The sequence below is a fragment of the Xiphophorus hellerii genome, chromosome 21 (genome assembly GCF_003331165.1).
Source record: "Xiphophorus hellerii strain 12219 chromosome 21, Xiphophorus_hellerii-4.1, whole genome shotgun sequence".
In the NCBI taxonomy this organism is placed as follows: Eukaryota; Metazoa; Chordata; class Actinopteri; order Cyprinodontiformes; family Poeciliidae; genus Xiphophorus; species Xiphophorus hellerii.
Genome location: NC_045692.1, coordinates 17,852,866 through 17,877,295, shown reverse-complemented (window position 1 = coordinate 17,877,295; position 24,430 = coordinate 17,852,866). Strand labels below are relative to the sequence as shown.

The 24,430-nt window shown below is 38.5% G+C and overlaps 1 protein-coding gene across 1 annotated transcript in view; it reads left to right on the top strand.

Moving 5' to 3' along the window:
- fam49bb (family with sequence similarity 49 member Bb) overlaps nucleotides 1-24,430 on the top strand; it is a 45,354-nt gene that overhangs the window by 8,427 nt on the left and 12,497 nt on the right. Inside the window, exons 2-5 of the mRNA XM_032551676.1 lie at nucleotides 5,256-5,339; nucleotides 19,104-19,186; nucleotides 20,024-20,145; nucleotides 21,504-21,609. Of these exons, the coding sequence (XP_032407567.1) occupies nucleotides 19,114-19,186; nucleotides 20,024-20,145; nucleotides 21,504-21,609 (301 nt within the window). The 5' untranslated portion in view covers nucleotides 5,256-5,339; nucleotides 19,104-19,113. The remainder of the gene's footprint in view (nucleotides 1-5,255; nucleotides 5,340-19,103; nucleotides 19,187-20,023; nucleotides 20,146-21,503; nucleotides 21,610-24,430) is intronic.

The window sequence follows — 24,430 nt, the reverse complement described above, 5'->3', positions numbered from 1 at the left end:
AAAGGATCAACTCAGGAGGGCTGAATATAGAAGGCGCCACATCCTTTTCCTCCCACTTCACAATTATACACCGGTTTGTGTTGGTCTACTGCACGGGTCTGCAACCTTTAAAATCCAAAGAGCCAATTTTGCCCTCAGTTCAGCTAAATAAATGTAATTTAGAGCCACAAATGTTACCTAATCTTCCAGAAAAAAAAAGAGACTTGTAATTTTTGATGATTATCTACTGTTGGAAATGTATTTGTGCAAAACTGCCGTTTTATTTCTATGTATATTGAAAGAGAGAAGATATGGATACATCACAAAATATTTTAACAAAGCATAAAGTTTCCATTTTAACAAGAATGATTGTCTGTTTCATCATTTTATAATGAAATACATTAAAGTTTTTACTTGTAAGGTTAGAAAAGTTGAATAAGCTGTAGGTTTGTAGCAGGATCGATTAATCGAATTTGTGGTTTTAGAAGATTTAATTTCTGGACATTCAGGGTTTTCATTCTTTTACCAATGTGCTCCTTTGGTTTCCATAGTTAAGAATGATGTCGCACACCCAGAGCCGCCATTTTGTTCAGGTCAACTCTACGATGGAATATTATTTCCAGGTTACAATTTTTTTATTTGCAATTATGAGAATAAAGTTGTAATATTACAAAAACAAAGTCAAAATTTTCAGAGAATTAAGTAATAATTTTATGAGAACTGCAAAAAAAAAATTTAAATGAGAAATGTTGAGCATTTTACGAAGTTATATTTTGGTTTTACAGAAAAGGAAATGCTTCATTTTTTTAAACACATTAGCATCAAATTATTATCATTTGCAGAACTTTGAAACAACTGAGTTTATTTTAAAGAAAACTACACAGAAGTTGAGAACTAAAAGCTTTTTTTCCCTCAATTGTAAGATGTTCTGGTAAAATTGTATCTTTATTCTGATAATATGACTTAATTCTTGTAATTAATTAAAAATTCTCGCAGCATGGCCCTGCAAACCAAAAAGCCACTTTTTGGAAATATTTCCTGTTTGCAATTTCTTTTTCAGAAAAGAAGACAAGAAATAAAATTTGATTAAAATCTGATCAGTTTGGAAAAAATATGAGATTTTACTTAAGACTTTATTCTTGTAATTAAGCAAAAAATTTGTCATACAACTCACTGAAGAGTTAATTGAATTTTTTTTCCCATTAAAATCGAACCTGATTGGAAAAACCTGAGATTAAAAAAGTTTAATCATTAAAATGAGCGCCGTGGTGTGAAAGTCTGTTTCCTCTCATCCTGTATTCCTTCAGACTATTTACATAGATAATATGTGTTTGACACGCGGTCAGCTTCCTTGTTGCTCTGTCTGTTTTCAGCTCTTCTCACAACATTTGCCGTGCCATTTTTTATAATCTAACTTCTGCAATCTCCTGCTGCATTGCTCATAAACTGAGTGCTTTCTTACTTTGTTATTCTTTAATTGACCCACTCTGAGTGTTTTGCTGTTAAATAAGCAGAAAACACAGTCTGGAGCTTTGCAGGGGTTCCTGCTGTGGTTTGTGTTTGTAGCCCTTGGCTGCCTGGAGAAATACTCCTGATTCTTGCCTCTGATGTGTATGAGTCAGTGTGTGTGTGCCAGTTTCTGATCGCGAGCATTCCTCTCAAGTCTCTCACTTCCGTCCTGTGATGTTAGCTTTATCTGAAGCCCTCATAAAGAGCAGCATCGCTTTTTCCTGCATATGAAGAAGGTTTTTAGCAGGATGCTTTAGCTTTCAGCCTCCTGTTTGCTGCAACATCTTCACACCAACTGTGGAGAAACGGAGAGCTATAAATAACATGACCTACTCAAAACTCACACCTTTAACAAATACACAAAAAAATCCCTTCAGCGCCTCAGTTTGTTGGTATTTCTCCTCTCAGACACAGATTGCTTGAGTCCACTGCAACCAAAAAAGAGAAGCGTTTATGATGATTTTATTCTGGCATGTTAAACCAGGCATGGCATCCTCATGTGGCCGCCCACAGGTCAGCGGACTCAAAAAGCAGGCGTGTTGCTGCAGATGGTAAATCAGCATGGTATGAATTCAGCTTTTGCATGAGCTGCCCCCGCACCAACCCGCCATCCTCTCATGGTGTTAAACCTCACACATACTTTACATCTGAGGCGAGGTTTTCTTTCTCTTCAGTCCATGCTGTGCAAGCATGCTTCATACAGGACTTTTTAATGCAGAAAAAGAAAAATCAGGTTGTTTTTTTTTAATAAAAAAATGAAGGAAAATCCGACTTTTAATTTGAGTCATTATTAAACAGGGAAAACGAATCCCTCAGGAAATATTTTAAACAAAAATTTTCTTACAAGCTCATTTAAGAAAACCATGTTTTACTAGTTGGACAGCACTTTATATCGACACACACTCTGTCAAGATTCTTCAAGGCCCACAGCATCAAACATCCTCTGCTTTACATTGGACATGAGGTTCTTCCCCCTGATTTCCATCCTTTTTGTTTGTTAAACTGTGTGTGTGTGTTGTTGAAACACCTGGTCTTAGTCAACATTTTGAATTAAATTGCACCTTTATGTTTATACTGGAGAGATGGAAAAGGCAAAATTGTTTTCATCCTGTGCCGATAAATGTAGGAAAGTTTAACGTGCAATCTTGTTTTCTTTATTTTGTCTCATGTTTTGCTTTGGTTTTATTTCAGTGTGAATCAAATATAATTGTATCTTTATCACATGAAAATCTAGGTTTTGCAGCCTTTTGGGATGAACATTCAGCAATTTAACTAAAACAATATTAAATTATGGCTGGTTGACACAAATGATTAAAAGTCACAAAGTGATGGAAGCACAAATGAAAATGAGAGGAAAGAAGAAAATATCAGCATGAGAATATTTACCAATTTCATGCAGCCCCAGGCTGAACCGAGCAGTTTGTACCAAAACTTTTCCACAAGATAAAACTTCTGCTTTTAGACACACTCACACTTTTAATGTGTGTGTTGGCATCACAGAAAGGCTGCAGGTTTCGTCTTGGTTTTACTTTTATTTTGCATTTCATCTTTGGAGCATGAATTTTCCATTCAGCTTATGTAATGATTGGTCTGCTCTATTGTTTAACTTTGCTGTTGCATTAAGGAAGGCTATCCATGCAAAAAAATCACTTCTTCTTGAACTTGTTCACACAACTGAAACATTATTTATGAAGATTTTGTGATATAGAAATACAAAGTGGTGCATAACTGTGCAGTGGTGGTAAATGACACATGATTTTTGAGATTTTTTACTAATAAGTTACACATTTAAATGTTTATCTACCTTAAGACACCTAAACGAAATCCAGTCCAACCATTCGAAATACATAGAAATACAAATTTCGAAGGTAAAGGAGAACTTGCATTCCCAAAGTCTTTCAAACGGATAACAGAGAGATGAAAATAGTTTTAAATTTTATAGTCATTGGCATTTTTCTCTCTAAAATGCTGTGGAAAGGTTCAAACACTGCCAGATTAAAGTTTAAATATTAGTGCTTGTGTGGACAGAACATTGTTGTGCTGCATGAGAATTAATGTTTCAAAACATTTTCTCAATTTTTGTGCAAAAATATGTAAAAAAAAAAAAAAAAATTTTATCAGCGTGCAAATATAACAATCAGCTCTGAATAAACATGTTGATTAACTCAGAGGCTGGTCTGCAGTCATACTTGAATGTTTTAAATGTGAATCAGGACTAAGTGTTTGTTCAAAGGGATGTAAGAAAGTAAAAGCCTTGTTACATATCTGATTATTATTCCTCCTTCAGTCCTTAGTTTCTACTTTATTTAGAAAATAAAGACTCCAGACATGCAGGCAAATATTGGTCAGCTTAAAGTAATGATTTATTGTGAATAATATATTTTATAACACTTCTCACATAACCCATCCCCTGTGTGATTTAAGCAGATTTCTTTAAAGCTTTCATTAGGTTTTAAAACTGTTAAGACTTGTAGCTCATCTCTGAGACTGTGACCCCCTGCTGGGTAACGGCGCTCTAGACTGGTTTAATTGTAGCTGGGAGCTATGATCAAAGCTGAATCGCACACACACGCACCCCTCCTTCCCCACACACACACAACTAACAATGAGCTCATCATTGTTGGTTTTTCCTGCAGCAGTGATGAATGACAGCAGTCCCGGTGTTTATGAGCCAGCAGCCTTGCGGTGGTCCTGCTTTTAAAAAACAGATCTCATTAAGTTTAAAGTTTTGTAATTTTAGCTAAATAAGCATTTTCAATGGACCAAACCAGAGTCCTAATGCAAGTTGTTTACAGCAATTGCTCTCTACTACCTTTTAATTTTTTATTTACTGCAAATAACTTGGGAATTGTTGCATTTTCTTTCACTAGAAAAGTGTTTTTCCATGTTGGAGTAAAAGTCAATTTGTCAATTTATCTACAAGAATCACCACAGAAACCAGCTTAAGGATCAGACTGCTGTTGATATACTGTCTTAAAGCCCGTTGAAACACTAACAAACTGCTCCACATACTGTAGGCTTAACCTCTGTGACCTCATGTGCTTAGTCAGGCTGTGGGCGTTTGCTTCGACGCATAGCTGAGTCCTGAGTTGCCCCACCTCGTATGGCAGCTGTGCCTCGTCAGCTCCGCTGGGTTAAGAGCTGCTTACTGGGAGAGAAGCCCCTCTAGGTTCAGAAAGATATTTTTTATGACTGGTTATGCAGGCAGAGGATGGAGCTGGCAAAAAGCCTTGTGTGCCCAATTAGAGCTGCACAAGTTGAGTCTTAAAACTGAAAGCTCTGTGGGAATATTTTCACATCTTCTGGTTTGGTTCTTTGAACTTTTTATTTACTTATTTTTTTTATTTTTTACCTCTTGAGTTGATGGACGTAAACATCAGCTGAGTGAGTGCGGCGCGTCGCTGCTGTTTCACAGCAGGAAGCAGTGAGCCGTGTAGAAAACCTGAGGTGAATCAGAGGAAGTATTACACAATAGGAAGTGCCATGTGCTTTCTGAAAGTCTGTTTGCTCTGTAAGGACTTAGAAACTCTTTAATTAGCTCTGTATCTATGATGCAGGTTGTAAAAAGTACCACTCCTGCTAGCTTAATGCAGAACTTCCTGGTTATATTTCCTTGTTCTGATTTTTCTGCACTTAAGTCAAAGGCGAAAAGGCATCTACTGAGTTTTTTTTTTGGCGTTTAGACATAAAACAACTTTAGATCTTGCTGTTTTTTAAGACTTTTTTTATCTTCTTGCTTGAGTTTAATGTTTTGGCCTCTCTTTCAGAAGCTGACCTCTGCTGGAAGGACTGTCCACCCAGGGGCCACCTCCCAGGCCAGGCTTCCCTGCTCCTGCATAACTCCACTGCTGGTAAGTCCCTCCGCTCATCCCCCCTCTCCTCTTTCTGTCACACTGACTTTAATATTGCCTTGCAAAAGTTTTCATACCCCTTGAACTAATGTTTAAGGGTATGTTTTGGGGCATTTTGAGTTATTTACTGATTCGGAATGTGTGGATCGAAAACACATGGAAATCAAAAAAAGTTCTTTAACTACATGTGTCTTGCACACTAATGACGTTTTAGGGATACTTATATTTTAGAAGCGTAGTAAAAGAAAAGTAGACTTGAGTTGCTTTGGCAAAAACAAACATTTTATTTAATAATTAGATTTTTGGTGTTTAAGATGGAGTTAGTCAGCTTGGGGTGCAGCTCTGCTCACTGCCTCATCACCATCATAGTGCAGCTACAGACTGAGATCTGCATGCATGCAGCATGCTATGTATCATAAGTGTTCAAAAACAGAAGTTCTGCAATTCACCCTGAGAATCTTTCCACCGGTGTCTTCATGTTTTATTTTTAGTGACCTGGTCTTAAGCCATTTATCTGTTATTATTTTTAAACAGAATCCTTTGGTAAGCTAACTGTAGTGTGGCCCTTTGAGCTAACGTCACTGCAAATAAACGGTTGTTTACTCGCAGCACCTTGCGCACTACCAGTGGTCTGGGGGCCACAGTTTTAGGAAGTCTGCTTTAAACCTTATCTCATGTTGTTGTTTCAACCATTTTAAAGGGATTTAATATGATTCATGTATCTATGTAACCTTCAACTTTAAGTCTTCCTGCAGTTGATTCCAATTTGACGGAGCAGCGAATTGTATAGATTCTTTTTGCCTTAATGCATATCAGGCACAGTTAATAAATTTATCAATGCAAATGGTTCATAACTTTGAAGGAAAATGATACAATCTTAAAAATGTGGAGTGTAAATCACTACATATCTAACTGATCACAACCAGTGTGGCCTGCATCCTTAAAAACTCTTAAAATGCCCTAAATTTATTAAAGAAAAGTTAAGTTGACCTTAAATACGTTAATCACAGGTCTTAAAAAGCATTTAATCTCATATATTTAGGATTTTTCTCACTGGACCTATTTATAAGATAAAAGTTTGAGTTCCGGACAGTCATTGGTTGAGGCTACCGCTAGCTGCTAATATACCCTTGCTAGCTAACTAGCTAGCTACAAAGAGCCAAGAGCCACAAACAGACCTAAGAAATTTCCCAGTTCTGTATTTCTAAACACCTGAAAACCGTCGTCGCTGCTACTGCTACTGCTACCACTTCTCTCATTTGGTGCAACACAAACTCTGAAGTCACAGGTTTAGTGGATTTCAAATACGGTAGTCAAATTCCAGTCTTCTCTATTAAATAATGTTATATATATATATATCTACATAATCTTTTGAGTCTTAAATTTGAGTGTGTGAAACATCAGCCTTGATCTGTTCATGCATTAATAATTTCTACCTGAAAGAACTTGTCTGTTGTTTCCATGTCTGCATTTTATTAGTAAATGCAAATTTTAACTGATTAAACTATTTATGTACTGTTATCTTGTATAAATCTACTTTTATTTGTTTGTGTAGCTATTTATAACCAAACACGCAGCTCTGTCACGTCCTGATTTGAATAGACCGCATTGCGTAAATACCCAATGATTGTGTGTTATTCCTGCTTTTTTCCCCTCCCTATTGTTCCAAACAGCTTAGCTCATGGAGCATGTGGTGACTATGAATGAATAGGAGATTTTGTTGAAAGTTGACCTGGTTATTATTTTAGATTATTCTTTTTCCCAGTCAGAGATTTCCACTCTGACTCGGAGTAGTTTAGGTTTTGTTTATGGTGGCCTCACAACAGTGTCGGAAATTGCCGTCATTTGGGTTAGCTTGATTTGCTGCAGAAGTTGAAGACGACACTCGTTCAGATTCAAATAATTTCATGAGAAGTCGGCACATTTGGGTGGGAAGTTGTTCCTTGTTTTGTTGTGATTCTCCCGTTTCCCGTTAAATAACTCTTTAGCAGCACCTCATAATGCTACATGTTCAGATGTTTGATCTACCCTAAAGGTCAAATGTCAAAAATCCCATTGGTGAGATGATTGATTCTAGATTTTGATAAAAATCTTAAGTTTATAGATTGGAAAAAGATATTGACTTGGTAGCCACTGAAATCTCAGCTTAAACTATTGGTGGGTGATAAGGAATTAAAGTTTTATTACATTTTGTGGTACTATTGTGAATTTTATTTTTTTTTTTAGGTGCACAGCAATCAAACAAAATACTACTCTGGAGAAACATTCCCATTAGTAAAGTACTTTTTAAAAATTTTATTTATTTATTTTTATCACTGAACTGCACACAGTAACTGAATTTAATCATATTTCTAATTTACTGATATTTATTAATCTCACTGGAGAAAATAGTAAAGCTAATAGTCACAACAACATGGACAGTTTTAGGAGTTTATATTAACTGGAAATTATTGTGAAAACGATAAATCAAAAAAAATTTAGGTTAAGGAATTAAGATAAATGACTTGTCTATCAATTTATTCATCCTATTATTCAACAATATTGTCCATCCAGTAACACTACTTCTCTTTATTTCCTGCCTCCCTGACTAACTTTTTAATTTTTTTACATTTTGCATCCATGACTGATTTTATTTTATTTTATTTTTTTTACATTTTGCATCCATGACTGATTTTATTTTATTTTTTTACGTTTTGCCTCCTACCTTCTGATTCAGCCCACCACAGTGCTTTACCAAACACAGGTCCGACACTTTTTAAATGATAAATTCTGCCACTGTAACACACAAACAATTTTTTTTGGAGACGGAGCATCAATTTTCACAGTTCTGCTAACTAAACGCAGCTTTATTGTGCTGAATCTCTTGCTGACCCACCACTGGATCCCAGAGGATTTTGTTCAGTTCAGTCGGACCAAAACACAAGTTTTTAGAATTGGTAAAACTTTCTGAGAAAGAAACTCACAGTACACCTATGAACTCTGGGAAATAACCTTTCAGATCATTTTACTTGTGCCTTTCATTAGAAAGGGGCTCCAAGGGTTTTTTTTTAAAACTGAATTTGCTTGTTTTTTGACTTTTATGAAAGTAAGGTATTATTTATCATTGACTATGATTTAAAGGGGGGTGTATTTTTCAGTATTATACACTTTAATTGATGTAAATTGTACAACTTCCCTCCAAAAATAGTAAAATGGTTCTTTCTTCACAGAATGAACACTGCTATTACTTGTTTTTATTCTTTTTAAAGCACTTTCTGTTGGCCTTGTTGTTTAAAAGTCCTTGATAAATAAACACGCAGGGATTAATTGATAAAAATATAACCTAAAATTATGTACTGAGACATTCTTTCGCAATAGTATGAATTAATCACTTAAACAGGGAGGTAACAGCGTCTCTGGGTTAAATTATAACCTGGCTTATCTAAAAAGCATCACCTTATCATTGAAGTTTGAAGTTTTTCATGATTATCAGCACAGATACAGACATTATGCAAGGTAGCCTTTGGTGCATTTATGCCTATTGTAGGCTTAATGTGCTGCAGTGTGGGAGTATTTGTAAAGCCGACTGAGGAAAGGAAATGTATTGTTGACCATAAAAAGGAGTTGAGTAATGTAGGTGCTCCCGGCTTCCTGTTTCCCCATCAAGGCCAACGTGTTTATGCAGTTAGAGGGCAAAAGGTCACAGTTGACCCAAAAGAACTGCTCTATGTTGGAGTGCTGGAAAAAAATTATGACTTATTTTTTATAAATAATATCCATCGTCTGTTTTGATGCTTCCCAGTTTCCCATCAGAGCTCAGTTTTAATTTCTTCACTGAAACAGGATTTCAACTTTTTTTTCATGTCAGAACTCCAAATTTAACTAGAACTTTTTACAGGCTTTTTAAATAAAACACGAACAAACATTTACAAAACATTCATGGCAGAAAAACGTTGCTATGGTGATCAAGCTTTGAATGTAGAGCCTGGGAAAACAGATTGTAATGAAAGAAAAAGGGAAGAATGGATGGATGAAATAATGAACAGATGGATGGATGAATGGACGAACGGTTGGATGGATGGATGAATAATTGGCGGATGAATAAATGGATGAACGGTTGAAGGGATGGATGAATAAATTTATGACGGACAGATGGCTGGCTGAATGATTGGATACCTGGATGGATGAATAAGTGAACGAATGGATGGATGAATAAGTGAACGAATGGATGGATGAATAAATGAACAGATGGATGGATGGATGAATGAAAGGACTGACGGTTGGATGGATGAATAAATGGACGGATGAATGAGTAAATGGGATTAACAGGGATTGGTGGACTGACTGTATGATTGGTGGTTGAATGAATTTGTGAACAGATGGATGGATGGATGGATGGATGGATGGACAAAGTGAAAGACCTCGAAAATAAATAGTTTCCCAGACTGTGTAGGAACACTGTCCAAACCCATCCTATCATGTCTATGTTTGCATGTCTCCCCAACCTTGTTGTATTTTTCCTCTTTGTCTCCTTGGAAATTGTTACCATGACACACAGCCGCCATCTGATTGGCCAATGCCGACTCCTGGAATGCTGCAGCGTTCTGACAGCGACGCCTCAGGTGATGCTCAGCTGACACACTCAGTCAGTGTTCGCCCGTGTGACCTGGCGTGGTGCGTGTCCGTGGCTTTATAGGCTAATGACGAGCTCAGACCCATTCACTGAAACGGCCCGGATGAATGGAGAGCTGTTTGACGGAGCGCGACCCTGTGGCGGTACACAGGAAGCAGATAGGTGGCGCATTATGCATGGAGGATGGAGTTTAGTTAATGCAGCAGCCTGTGTGAATAGATGCAGGCTGGATTAGGTTTTTGAGCCAAGGGGGAGGCGTTTACGGTGTCGAGGTGACTCTTTTCTTCGACTGTGTATCTGGGTCAACACTGCCCCCAGCTGGTGAAAACCTGCACTGCTTTTTCTGGGAAAATAATTCGATTTTTATTTTCAAATAAATCTATCCTAGTCATTCACAGTGTTAAAAAAATAGGATGGGAGATATGAAAATGAGAAAATGTAGTCATTAAATAGAAAGCATAGTAAAACGTTCCACATCTTGACTCAGCAGATGGGCTCCACATTGTAATCTGAGACGATACGTCTGAGTGCATGTAATATGTAGAGTGGCTTGTTATGTCAGCTAAAAGCTCCTAGCGTCTCCTCGCTAATCAATTATTTATGCCACTGGGGGATTGACACCGTGTAACTTCCTGTCCAGGTTTCAGGAAGAAGCTCGCAGGCTGCCAGTCATTCCTACAGCAGCTACACTGTTAGAGGCTGGAATACTCTTGAAAAAAGGTTAAAAACGTGTTAAAATGTAATATGCAGCATGTTGTGTGATAGTTATTCTGAAATGACTACATTTGAGCTCTTGATGGAGTTCAGGGATGATCCATCATGATTTGATAGCAACCCTGTTCTGACCTTTACGTAAAAGGTCAGAACAGGGTTGCTATACAAAAGTATTTTCTATCTGTAGACAAATATTCAGCATTTTTTACATACGTCAAATAAAAAGACACTTTTTTTTTCACTAACTGAAGTTAAATTGGACCAATCTTCTCTTGTTTTAGGTCAGTTACAATTACAAACATTTCTATTTGCTAAATACCACAATAGTGATAGATTTATTTATAGTCATTAAGAAACTATAAGCTGTTTTAGTGCCGAATCAAAACATGCGACAAAGAAACTTTGTTGTTGAAATGGAAATAATGAATGTTGTTTTGTTTTCTGTGGCTGGGTAAACAACTCATTATCATCTGGTTGCTATAAAACCAAAGCAGAAAGACGGTAACAATTTTTAGTTATTTGCTTATATATCAACAAGTCAAATTGTTGCTAAATTCATCAATTTTATTGCATGTTTTAATCAAAACTGTACAAAAATATACGTTTGTCATTTTTGCTATTCAGTTATTAATCCTTTAGTCCGAAAAATAATCAACAAATTAGCCATACGCTGTGTTCATGTTAAGTCGACCAGAAAGGGCTGAGCTTTTCACATGATGATGTTGGAAATATTTTTATTCCATTTTAGTTGAGAAAATTTAGATTTTCTTATTTACAAATTTTTTAAAAATTATTTGCAACTTTTAATGTCTTAATAATATTGTATAAAAAGGCTTACATGAAAATCAATTCTATTGATTATTAATAGAATAATCAATGCAATTGATTATTCTATTAACAATAGAATAATCAATTCTATTATTCTGAATTGATCGTCAGAATAATAGATAACTAAAATAATCATTAGTTGCAGCTGTATAGATGTTGTATGTGTCATAAAAAATACTTAAATACTTGGAGTTCTGGAAATTTATCCTAGAAAAATATTAAATTTGGACGTGAAAAGGTTCTGGAAATTTTTTTATTTTTTCTTTATTTTTTATTGGGTATTTAGAAAAAGGTTCATGGTTTGTATTTGGGAGTGGTTCCTGTCTTTGCAGTTCTCATCCTCCAGATGGCGCCAGTGCCCAACTAAAACGCAGTGACATCTCAATCTGACTCTCTCCATCACTTCAAAATTGTCTCCGTGCCCCACCCAAAATCCTGCTTGAGTCACAACTAAAGTAAAAACATGTAACATGTACTTCATTAATTTTCCCTGGGATTTTATCATAAAATTTGTATAATTCTGATTTGAGTTGCGGTGCAGAGGTTCTGTGATGTTGGTGATTCACAGTCAGAAGGTCAGTCAAGTAACGATGGCTCAGGGCTGTTTGTGCAGAAGAATGGGAGATGTGTGTGAATGGGTTGAGGAGGCAGCCGCCCTGAGGGAGGCTCTGCTCAGGAGGACCTCAGTGAGTCGATGCGCCTTCCTTAATGACTTCCCAGAAAGGAGTCAGAGGACTCTCAAGGACAGGGTGAGGAGGGGCGTCGTCTGGAACCAGACGCTCGACTAAAGGAGCAGGAAACTTCATAGAATCACCACAACAGTCAACACAGAGCAAGATATTTAATTTCTCTGATTGCAGAAGCTCGTAGTATTCTGTGAATCCATCGATCTGAGTTTAAAACCATCCAGGCTGTCAGCAGCTTCCTGTGTGTTATTTAACGCGGTAAAGTGTTGGAGAGGCGCTAAGAGCCTCTCTCCATTGAGCTCAGTTTCAATAGAGCCGGCGCTTTCGCAGACTTGTGTATTCGCCTGTTTCCATGGTTTCCATCTTTCATCAGGTGCCGTCCCATAAAAAAGGGAACAGGCTGAAGCTGAAGATGAGGTGCTCCAGCTTTCATCCTCCCCTCTGATCCGCCTCATCTGGGTTCTTGTGCTCATTTACTCTTTTCTGTGACTCGGTTCATGGCGGCTGCGGTGATGTGGCGCTGGAGGGATATTTTTAGCCGGCGGTGGAGTCATCGGAGTAAGATGACACAGCTGACGCCGGATGTCACCTCCAGATTAGTTGATGCCGCTCAGGTCTGCGGGGAACTGTCTGGGTGGAAGAATGAGAGTCGAGCGCTTCGGGGTTCAGACACGGTCCGGAGAAATCCAGAGTTTCATTCAAGGAATTATAATCTGGATTAAAACAGAGTTAGAAAAATATATCCGTTTTAACAGTTTCTAAATGATCCATCAATCTGTTCATCCAACCGTCCATCCATCAGTCTGTTCATCCAACCGTCCATCCATCCACTTGTCCATCCAACCGTCCATCAATCCACTTGTTCATCCAATTGTCCATCCATCTGTTCATCCGCTGTCATCTATCCATCCATTCATCCATCCATCCGTCCGTCCATTAAATATTCTCCACATTGTACCAGACTTCAGATTATTTATATTTAAACACTTCATGTACTTATAACTGAATATATTTATCTTTAACATTCCTCGTCATGTAGCTCTGTGAATTTAAAATCAGCTGCACTTTTATTTTGACTTTTTTTAATTCCCATTTATTTTACAGATTATTTCAGTTTGTTCAGTGTTTTTATTGTGTGTGTTTTTTTGTGGTTCGTTGTTGCCCTTTAGAGATTATTGTTGTTAAAATCTTTTATTGAACTATCACACTTTCATTCATGATTCCTTCTCATAATTCCTTCTTTACCGTCTAAATTGTGGTTCCATATTTAAAGGTGAATGTTTGTATTAATAAAGTACTTTTGGTCGGGGAAAAATATGAACTTCTGCAGTGATAAATATGTGGGGTCTCTTCAGTTTGTTTACTGGAGTGCAGAGGCGTGGCCATGAAGAAATCAACCCACATAAACAAATAGAGACCCCCTCGTAAACCCCGTTCTCCTTCCTCTCCTTTTGCCCTCGGAGCCATTTTTGGTCAGCTGGGGAAGGGGTGAGGAGAAACTGTGTCCAGTGGGGTCTGTTGGGGGTGTTGGCTCTATTCAGGAAGTGCTCCTCCATTTTCTGCCTGTCGAATCAGGGCAGCGTCAGAACGGCGAGCACTGGCGGGTCCTGGGGTCCGGCCGACTGGACTAATGCGATGTGGCGTGTCACCCGGGGAATCTAGGTCAAGTTTAAAGCCGCTCCGCCTCTGCCGCAGTGCAACGCCCCTCGAACCCCTCCCCCGCCCACCCATTTTAAAAAAATGGATTCTCTCTTGCATCTTCACCTCACTTCACCTGGATCAGGGTTAAATAATTCATTCATTCAAGCAGCAGCAGAAGTGGAGTTCTTCTTCCACTAAAACCGATTCCCTCCGCCGGTCCACGGCGGTTCCCGCGTGACGCCCCCGGCTCGCTCTGACTGGAAGAAGGGAGGGCGTTGTTGTGGTTTTTCTTTCCCCCTCCTCCATAGTAAAGCAGCAGGGCACGTGTATCCTCATGCTGCAGCTGAGTAGTGGAATGTCAGCAGTATCCCTGGCTGGATTCAGACAGCCTGCCGCAGTGCTCGATGTCAGCTGCTGCTAAGGGATGATGGGTGGGGGGGTTGGGTGCAGTCTGGGAGAAGGGGAAGACGTTTAAAATTAGTGCCATGTAGGGGTCAGACTGCTGCATGGGCGTGGCACAGAGCAACTCCACATGCCTCATACTAAATGTATTTATTTCTTAGCTGATAATATTATTGGGTGAATTGCTTTACTACTTTTAATTATTTAAATCAGACTTCTGCTGAGCTGCACAGAAAAATCCGCTCACATTAAATCACCTCTGGAATTAAATATTCCTGACTTAATCCCCCCACCTCCTACATTTTTTTTTGGCACATTACCTCATCTGTATTAATGTATTCCTGTGCTCCGACTTCCTACTACTACTGTACTCACTCCTCACCCCGCTGCTCGCCGCCGATTGGCTGCTGCCGTGTTTTTCAATGGCTCTAAATTTTTTTTGACTCCATGGATACAGCGAGCTGTCGGGTAGATCGGCTCCGTCCAATAGGAGGGCTGCGCGGGCTCCGGCTCGTCTCATTCTGCTCCTGGCCGCCCTCGCGCTCTTCGAGCACGCGATGCACAGTGGGGGGGTTCAAAACAACAACAAGGCTGTCGCCGGGCTTCCTCTCCGCCGTGTCCCTGGGATGCTGAGGGAGGGCACTCCTTGATTTATCCCAAAAAAAAAACAAAACAAAAAAAATCCAACTTGCTTTGAATTAATTGTCAGAAATAGACTGGTTATTGATTATAAAAATACATGAAAACATTCAAATAAACAAATGCATTCTTTTTTTTTATTTAAGGAAATAAACATTTTAAAATGCAATAACAAACGATTCCTTAGCCATTAGTAGCAAAAGAAGGCATCTGTGGCTAACAAAATACTCTATGCAGTGTAACGCTAATCTGTTGACTATTTTTTGGATTAACCAATTAATATCTGGATAGCAAAAAGTGCAGAATTTGAACTGGGTGAAGCTAAAACTATCCTACTTGAGTTCTTGTTAGAACATACATACAGAAAGTTTTTTTTAAATTAATATTTCAATTGAAAAATGTATATATTTTCTGTACAGTTTTGGTTTAATTACTTCTCTGAATATGTTCTTTCATCAAATTGACATTTTTAAAATCTGTACTCTCCAGTTAATGTTTGATCAACTACTAAATTAGGTTGTTTTAATAATGGATTAATCATGAATAATCCGATTAATCATTTCAGTTCTGTTGCTTTCATCATAAACTTTGCATAACTGTAAAGTTGTTTATTAATCTTTACTTATGTAACTTAAAATTCAACCAGGGAATCATTTTTGAGAATGAAAGACTGTCAAATGTCCCAATTTAGTCAGAAGATTCTTTTTTAGACTCAGAAAAACAGTCACGCAAATCCCTGTCCTTAAATGACCTAATTTCAAATGCCGCAGGGGAGCGGCAGAGCCGGGTGCTACCAGGCTGGCGGTGCCCCCCGCCGCAGCCGACTGGCAGAGCGACCTGAGCTGAGTCTGAGCTCCAGTCAGCCAGCGGCGGCGGCAGAGAGGTGGCAGCAGAGCACCAGAGGAAGGATGGCATCACTGCGTAGGGCGAGGTCTGTGACAGCTCTCTTCTGAGGCTGCATCAGGTGCTGCTTTCTGACAGCCGGTGAGGTGCCGGCGTGACGGCACAGTCAGACATTCAGGTCACATTAGTGGAAGGTAAATGGGACGGGGACAGACGGGGCAGGTGGGTTTCTGCAGGTGGTCTCAAAATTTTGAGGAGGAAGCAGTCCAAGTAACGTGTTGATGTAGAGGAAGATAAAATAGCTTTCAATGTATTTATTAAACCACAAAGTACTTATTAGTACTTGATTGTGTTTTATAAAAGAAAAAAATATGGAGTTAAAGGGGATTTGATATGTAAAATTCTAATTTTGCACTTTTTTGTGATTCCATTTTGGTCTTAATTGCTTCGAAAAGCATCTCAAGCACTTATAAGAAAAAACATTCAATAATTTTTTGGCAATAAGTTAAATGTTTTTAGGTGTCTGGAAAGTAAGCCCCTTCAAAAACCTCCTTATTGTTCAGTCACATTGCACCGTTACCTAGCAACCCAAGACGACCTCCAGCAAGTTTGGTCAGCTGGTTTCACCGCTGTATGAGCTGTACAATGGCTGCTGGAAAACATTATTATAATGTCATAATTATGATTTTTACCATTTTTATTCCATTTGATTTAATTTGCCAAATGAATCTTTGGCAAAGGATTTCTCTTTTCTCAAAGACAAAAGAGAAACCTTACAATAGTTATTTTGCAAAGAAGTTGCGCTCAGTGTTTTCTTAGGTTTTCATGTCGATTTCTTCGGTGGTTCTTGGTTCATTGCCACCACAGGCAAGGAGGGGAAAAGGTTTTTCAAAAGATTTGGTTTGTTTGACACAGTGCAGTGTGAACGTTAACCGCACCAGCTCAAGATGTAACAAATGCTGATCTCGAATCAAACAGTCTACCGGACTATCAGGTGTGAAAAATGCCCTAAGAATAAAGAATACTTGAGCTCAGTTGTCACCACGTTAAATTTCTTCATTTGCTATTTTTCTGACTTTGAAAGTGAAAATAAAAAGCACGACCTACTGCCATGATTTAGGATGGAAGAATCCACGCACCCCGCCCTTCCCCGCTCCTACTCTACGCATCTCATGCATTTTAAAATCACCTCGTCTCACCCCTCTGCTGCTGACTGCTGAGTGCGTACCTTGCTCTGTCGCAGCACCTCCCTGTCGTTCAGGATTACCTGCAGTGGCATGATCTCGTCCTCAGTCAGTCACTTTGGCTTTTTACCTGCCACTCATCTCAGGTGAGTCCCACAGTCCCAACCCATTGCTGAGTGCATCCTGCCTGTCTCCGCCCTGTCAGCAGGGGTTAAATCTGTCGCCGGCGGTGGAGCCGGATGTCGTTTCTCCAAACAAACTCTTCCCCACTCCTGGCTTGTCACACATCTGTTGACCTTTGCCTCTGAGAAACATCAACTTCCTTCTCTGTAGGAGCCAGTGGATCAACATAGCAGAGAGCAGCACGAGCCTGTCACTTCAGGTTGCACAACTTCAGTTGAGACATACATTGTGGATTACATAAACCATATACAGCGTGTGTGGGTGGACTGTAGGAGGAAAGTAGACGCAGACTGTCTGCTAAAGCTGTGGAAGTCGAGTTTTCCTTTATTCCTGTTCCTTAAAGGTCCTTTTTAGTTCAGCACCGACCAGGTCTAACAGAAAAGCGCACAACATGCTTTACAGCAGAGTTTTACTCATTCCAATGAGGTTTGTTTGTTAGATTGAAAGTGCCTTTTGAAAATAACTGGTGTTAAGCATTACTTTCATTAAGCCCACATTCAACTTTTTTTTGTTTTGGTTTGATTTTATTGAATCCTAAATGTCATGTGTTCATTAGCTGTAAGAGGAAAATCATCTTAATTAACAGGAATAAAAGGCTCAGTCTGAAATTAATCTACATAATGTGTTTCACTTAATTGAGTTACTGAAATAATCTAATTTATTGAATGGGTTTGTGTATGTCGATTTATTGCATAGGTGAACTTACTTCAGCACTCAATCTTCGTGCATTAAAAGTCCTGTATTCAGCATTGGCTGAAATGAGATTTTATGGCACTGTTTTGTCTAAAAACATTCAGGTTTCACACAGTTTCAGTAGTAAAGTAAAAAATTTAAATCTGTATCTAATTTCTTTAATATCAAGCATTTCTCTAACAAGTTTTACCTTAATAAAAGTTACGGTTGAGGCCCCACTGTTTTTCACATCTTGAATTTTGGTGTTTTTTGCATCTGTAAGTATTTAAAATCTGCAAAGCCAGTATTTTCTCCAAGTATGAGAAAAGGTAGCAATCTTCTTGCCATCAAACATCATGAGATCATGACAGTATGATGACCTTAGATAAAAATATAACATTTAGAAACAAATGGAGATAATTCATAAAGATGATTATTTAAACTTTGCTTTAAATAATCATGTAGAATAAAACAGTCTAGTTACACTTTGAAATGGAGCTGATGTACGCTGCAGCTCACATCAATCTGAAATAAAACTTCATAGGTTTGTTGTTTTGTGGAATTTTAAAAGGTAATTTTTTTTTACAAAAAATGCTGTCAAGGTTGCAAAAACATTCAGAAAAATCTTGGGAATTTGAGTCTGGAAATGTTTCAGTTTTGCGCTGGAGTCCTTTTTCTTATAAGTTAATATTATAACTTTGGAATAAACTTTTGTATCACAGATATATCTGATAAGATGTTTACTGAATGCTTCAGTGTTTCTGATTTCGTGGAGGGTTTGCAAAATTTGCAGGGTTTTGTGTGTAAATTTTAATGTCAAACAGTAGACTCACTGCACAAGAGATGAGCAGGTGTTGGTTTGATCCTCTTTAAAATATAACAGTATATCTAAGATTCATCTCCTCTGAAAGTCTAACTATTTAATTGAACATTATTTGGTGGAGTAAAACGCTTCATGGTGCATATGTGAACTCGGCTCAGAAGTCTGATCCCTGTGGACGATGGTGATTTTTGCATACTACTGCCCGTAAATGCTTCTCAAACGCTGGGAAGAAGCTTAGCAAAGCAGAAAAACTCAGCTTTTGTTTTATTTTTGGGGCTTACTGGTTTGACATCTGCGTGGTGAGAAGTTGAGTGCAGGAAACACACAGCAGGTGGGGGTCCAAAGGGAGGTTGGGGTGCCTATGAGCTGTGGGCACATCTGGGGATCTGCTGAGTTTATACAGGCATCAGAGCGGTGAAGCAGAGCCGAAATGAGGCGAACGGGATGCAGCAGAGCATCGACACCTGCTCATCACATTCACTGCTGCATTCCTCCATTGATTTCTTTCTCTCTCTCTTTCTCTCTCTTCTTCAACAGGTATCATAACATGGGGAACCTACTGAAAGTTCTGACATGCACAGATCTGGAACAGGAGCCCAATTTCTTCCTCGATTTTGAAAGTGAGTTTCTTTGCGAGTAATTGCTCCCACTGCAGATATCGATCACATGAATACGTTTCCATAACATTATCAACCCCCCCCTAACTCTGTGAGTCTTTTTTTTTTCCACACCGATTTATCTCTTACACAAGAGTTCCTCCCGGCAGCAAAAAATTCGGCTTCGGCTCTAGAGCTGATGCACTTTTCCATCAACCTGCTATTTTCCACTGCAGTGTGTGTGCAGAATATCAATGGGAGCCCCCAACCCCCAAATCTAAAGCACTGAAGTTTGGCTGCTGCATCGCCTAAGGCCCCTGAACACAGCTTGAACCTGCGCTACACTTGGCAAATCGAGAGACTCTGTGATACCTTGGGAGAAAAATCCTTCCTTGAAAAGCTCAGTTTTTATAATAAAAGAGCTTCGCAGTTTTACATTTCAGCAAACGATTTGATGCAGTTCTGTTGAGGAAAGCTGCTAGATTGTATGTTAATCCTGACTTTGTTTGCAAATAAAATTAATGAGCAGTGAAGAGATCATCTCAGGTGATTCAGACAATTGTGTGTGTTTGGATCCAATGGAAAGCGTTAGTATTCTGCTCTGTATTCAGAGCCACAGGGTGTACACGAGTCCATTTGTCTCATCTTATCTTCCTCCGTTTTCTGCCTCTCAGCCTGGAAAATGGGCGGTGTCAAAAAGAGATTATTTCTGCTTACTTTCATTTGCATAATTGGGGAAATGTTTATTAAACTTTCTATGATAGCTGACTATTTGATGTTGTTTTAAATTCTTTATAACGAGTCAGGATGTGAATATGAATCAGAAACTCAGTATTGTTTATTTGTGTTGTTTTTTTGCAGATGCGCAGCCCACAGAAGCAGAGCGAGAGGTGTGGGACCAGGTGGATGTGGTGCTAAAGGACGCCAAAGGGATCTTGGATGAACTGCAAGCCTATAAAGGAGCAGGGCAGGAAATCAGAGAGGTGCGGATATTACTGTAATCCACCTGAATACACTGCAAAAACACAAAATCTTATCAAGTATATTTGGTCTAGTTTCTAGTAAAAATATCTTACAAAACTAACTTATAAGTAACTTTTCAGATTGTTTTAGGTAAATAATTATTGAATATTTATAAAAGTTACTAGTTTCATTGATGTTTTTCCCACGTTATAATGAACTAATCTGCCAGTACTTCTTATCAATATTTAGAGAAGCAGATGACGGTTGATGAGAGGATGGCTGGAGCTAAATTCAGGGCAACACTGGAAGAAAACTGTGAGAGGCTTTATTCAGGGATGTCCAAATTGCGGGACATTTTGCATTTGTATTTACAAATGAAATGTTTGTAACTGCTGCAAACAATTTGATACTGGGCTGGAGGTTCAACCTTTCAGTAGAAGAACAACCCTAGACATTCAAACAGAGATGCACATATTCAGTTTGTTTTGGCCCAGTCAAAGTCCAGACCTAAATCCAGTTGATAATCTTAGGTGATCTTTAGAAATTCTCCATCCGGTCTGGTTAACTTTTGCTATTTTTCAAAGAAGAATTGGGATAAATTTCAGCTTGTATATGTGCAAAGCTGCTAGTCGAATCCAAAAAAGGCCCCTGCGTTTGTAATTACAGTGAAAGTAATACAAATGTAATTACTTATACTTGGCGTTGGATACAGGTGTACACCACACTTTTCAGATGTCATTTTTCCAAATGATGTATTATATTCCTTTCACTTCGTAGTTTGCATTGCCTTGTTTTGGTTTATCACACAAAATCTCAATAAAATATCTTAAGTTTGGGGTTCTAAAATGTCAATAAAAAAGTTCAGGGTTTATGAATATATTTGTAATGTACAAAATAAGATCATTTTATTTATTTTAGTTTAAAAAACACAGGTAACTAGTAGGACAAGCAAAAACAAGTGGCTAACTAAAAAGAAGAAAATAATAAGTTCACCACTGTTTTAAAGTTTGAAAAGGAGTAGGAAGAAGTGAACACTTTGGTTTCTAAATATTGCTTATCCTGACAGTGAGTTGCATATTTTACATTACAAAACAAATAGAATAATTGAGAGCGGTGGCCCAGCACAAGGATTTTCTTTGAAGACTGAAGTGACTTGAAAATGCAAAACCTTAACTCCTTTCTAGTGCACAAAGCAAAACTTGTCTGCTTCCCCCCAATGTTTCAATAAACTTATACAGCAGAAACATTTTTATTTAGATAATTTTGAAACTCTTATTCTCGCATAAACATTCGATTTGCATGCTTCTGATTGTTTGGTTTAAATGTTTTTAAACCTATTGCCATACAAAATTTTTAATCATTGTTTTTTTTCCTGCAGGCGATCCAGAATCCAAGCGATGATGCCTTGCAGGAACAGGCGTGGGCAGCTGTGGTTCCTTTGGTGGGAAAACTGAAGAAGTTCTTCGAGTTCTCGCAGAGATTAGGTAACTGATCACAACATGCTGCCTCTGTTTCTGGTAGGAGACCAACAATAGTATCGCTGGGTTTACCCTGAAGCAAGCTCAAGTGTGCTCTGGGATTTTCCCTCAAGGGAGACATATTGTGCAAAATTCAGAGTTTGCGCATTTTTGTACTTCCATTTGTATCTCAACTGCTTTAAAAAAAAAAATCATCCAGTTATGTTTTGGCAATAAGTTAATGTTTTTTGGTGTCTGGAAAATAACCCATTTCAAAAGCTCCCTGAATGTAGCACATAACAGCAGACACTGCTCCTCACCTAGCAATCTTAACGAAGCCTCATTTGTTACCTACCCATCACCTAGCAACCAACATGTTTGATCAGCTGGTTTTACCGCTGTATGCACTGTACAATGGCTGCTGGAAAAGACAAGTGTTTTGTTGATGACTCAGCATTCAGAAACCACTTGCTGCATTCTTGTTGGTTGTGCAGGAGGCTCCACTTCTGCTTCTCAAAGATGTACATTTGTATTATTGTGCATTTGTTTGCAGTCGTTTTTACATGCGAGTGTAAATGTTGAGTTGGGGGAGCGTGGCCAGCACCGGCTTATTTGGATTTAAAGTGACAAGATGGCCTAAAACAGTTTATCCTGAAAGGAGCTCAAAATATCAGACCAGACAGAAATCTTAAGAATGATGTTGTGCGAAAAATGTAATGAGCCCATTTTGTTGAGCTCTATCCTAAACTGTTTAAGGAATGGATCACATAATGGATCACCTTTAAACTCCTACTGATGTTTGTGACTTGGCTGGAACTTCTTTTATCTTTGCTTTTTGTATTATTTTTTTTGCACCATTTTCATAAATTATTGGCTGAACACATCTACCTACAGTATATCCATGTAACATTACCATAGCCTCTTTTGTCTGTGTGCTTTGATAAGCTTCCATGCATTTGCATTGTTTATTAGTTTGACTCTTGTGTGGGAGGGGGCTACAGCGTGTTTAATTAGCACAGAATCAAGGAGTCTAGGGGGGTTGGCTTTCTGCTCCATGGTCTTCTCTTGACCCTCCATATGAGGAGGGGGGCGGAGCCTGTCACGCCTCGGTAGCATCAACCCCGGGACGGCGGGGTTTTCAATGGGAGCAGTGGGCGGCGGCAGCCTGACGGCGGCTGTTATGTAACAAAGTAGGTCATCTCTCAGCGTCGGCTGCTGTTCTAATTCACTGTCTTGGCTCCTGGCTTCAGGGTCCGTGTTGGCCTGGCGTCTTGACTTATCCACATGAAGATGAACGTCTACTACAGAGCCGGACCGTTCAGAAGAGTCGCTTATGTAATGGGCGGCTTTGCTTTTCAGACAAATGAGTGCATCTTTAAACAAAAATAAATGCAGAATAATCAGAGAACTGCAGCAGAAGTCTTTTTTTTTTTTTTTTTAAAGTTCTACATTATTGAAGCATCACCTGTGATACAACTGAGAGTTTATGTTGACCTTTCAAAATTAAGTGCAGAGACTAATCAAAACAAAAGTAAAGCATTTCTGTGCTTTAGTTATTCCAAAACTAAACATGTTAGGTCTCAACTAATAATGAAATGCTAGGTATGGTGGCATCATCTGGATATCTTGGCATTTTAAACGTTTGGTTGTTCATATTGGGGTTATTGATTCAATCGACAATAAGCTTGTTGTTGCAATATTTTTAGACTTTTGTGAAACCGTTTTTCTGCTGTAAATATGTAATTGGCTAAAATAATTGCATACTATTCATGGTTAAAAAAAAAACATTTTATCCATAAGCAAAGAGAAGCATTGTTTTATTGCTCTGCAGCACATGTGTCAAACTCAAGGCCCGGGGGCCAAATCCGGTCCGCCATAACTTTTTATGTGGCCCTCTAGACTCTAAAGGTACAAATAAATAGAACCGTCAAGATAACAGTGTGCTTAAATATTATTTTATCAATCAATTCATCTATTTACAGCCATATTGTATCAATTAGTCCCTCAAGTTTCTTGTGAATTATTGTGGAAATTCAAGCAAAATCAACAAATCTTTGCACTTTTTCGTGCTAGTGCATAATTGTGAGTTTATTGCAGATTTTTTACAAAAAGGGTGAAAAACATTTGATCTAAGAGACAGTTTACTCCCACCTGCAGGTAGCAGTATTTCTTACTTCTACTGAACAGCTGCCTCAGCTTTACTTTGTCGAGTTATAATCCATAATAATGATACAGTGAGTAATAAAAAGTTATATTTACCATCATACATAAGCGCAAGTATTTTTATTCACAAAGACAATCACGAAATCCTGAAGGGACTGACAAGATATTCATTATTATTTAATTTTAAGAATTTATCTATATTTTAACAGCTTAATGGATTTTATCAATAGATTCTGACACAACTGCCCTTGTAGGAAAATTTATGATTTTGATTTGGCCCAAAAGGAAAATGAATTCGACACTCCTGCTCTACAGTGATGGAGAGATGTCAGGCATATCATGGTCATTTCATAACTTGATGTTTGTGGTGAATGAAGGTGGTGCTTCTTTTCTGAAGAACAGTCATATCAGTATCTACCTTTTCGTAAAGTGTCAATCTCTGAAAATAAAGATCAGACGTGCTCAAATCCTCCTCGCCTGCTCCGCTATGACCCGATGAGATCAGACATCCTTTCCCCATCTCTCTCTCTCTCCCCGTCTCTCCGACGTTTTGGAGCGCCGCATTTCCGATGGCACTAAAAGCAGCTCCGCTCTAACTTCTGTTTTGACTGGGACGCAGATGAGGAAGGAGGAAAAAAAAACTGCACCACTCTGGCCATTTTTAATCAGCCGCTCGGCTGCAAAC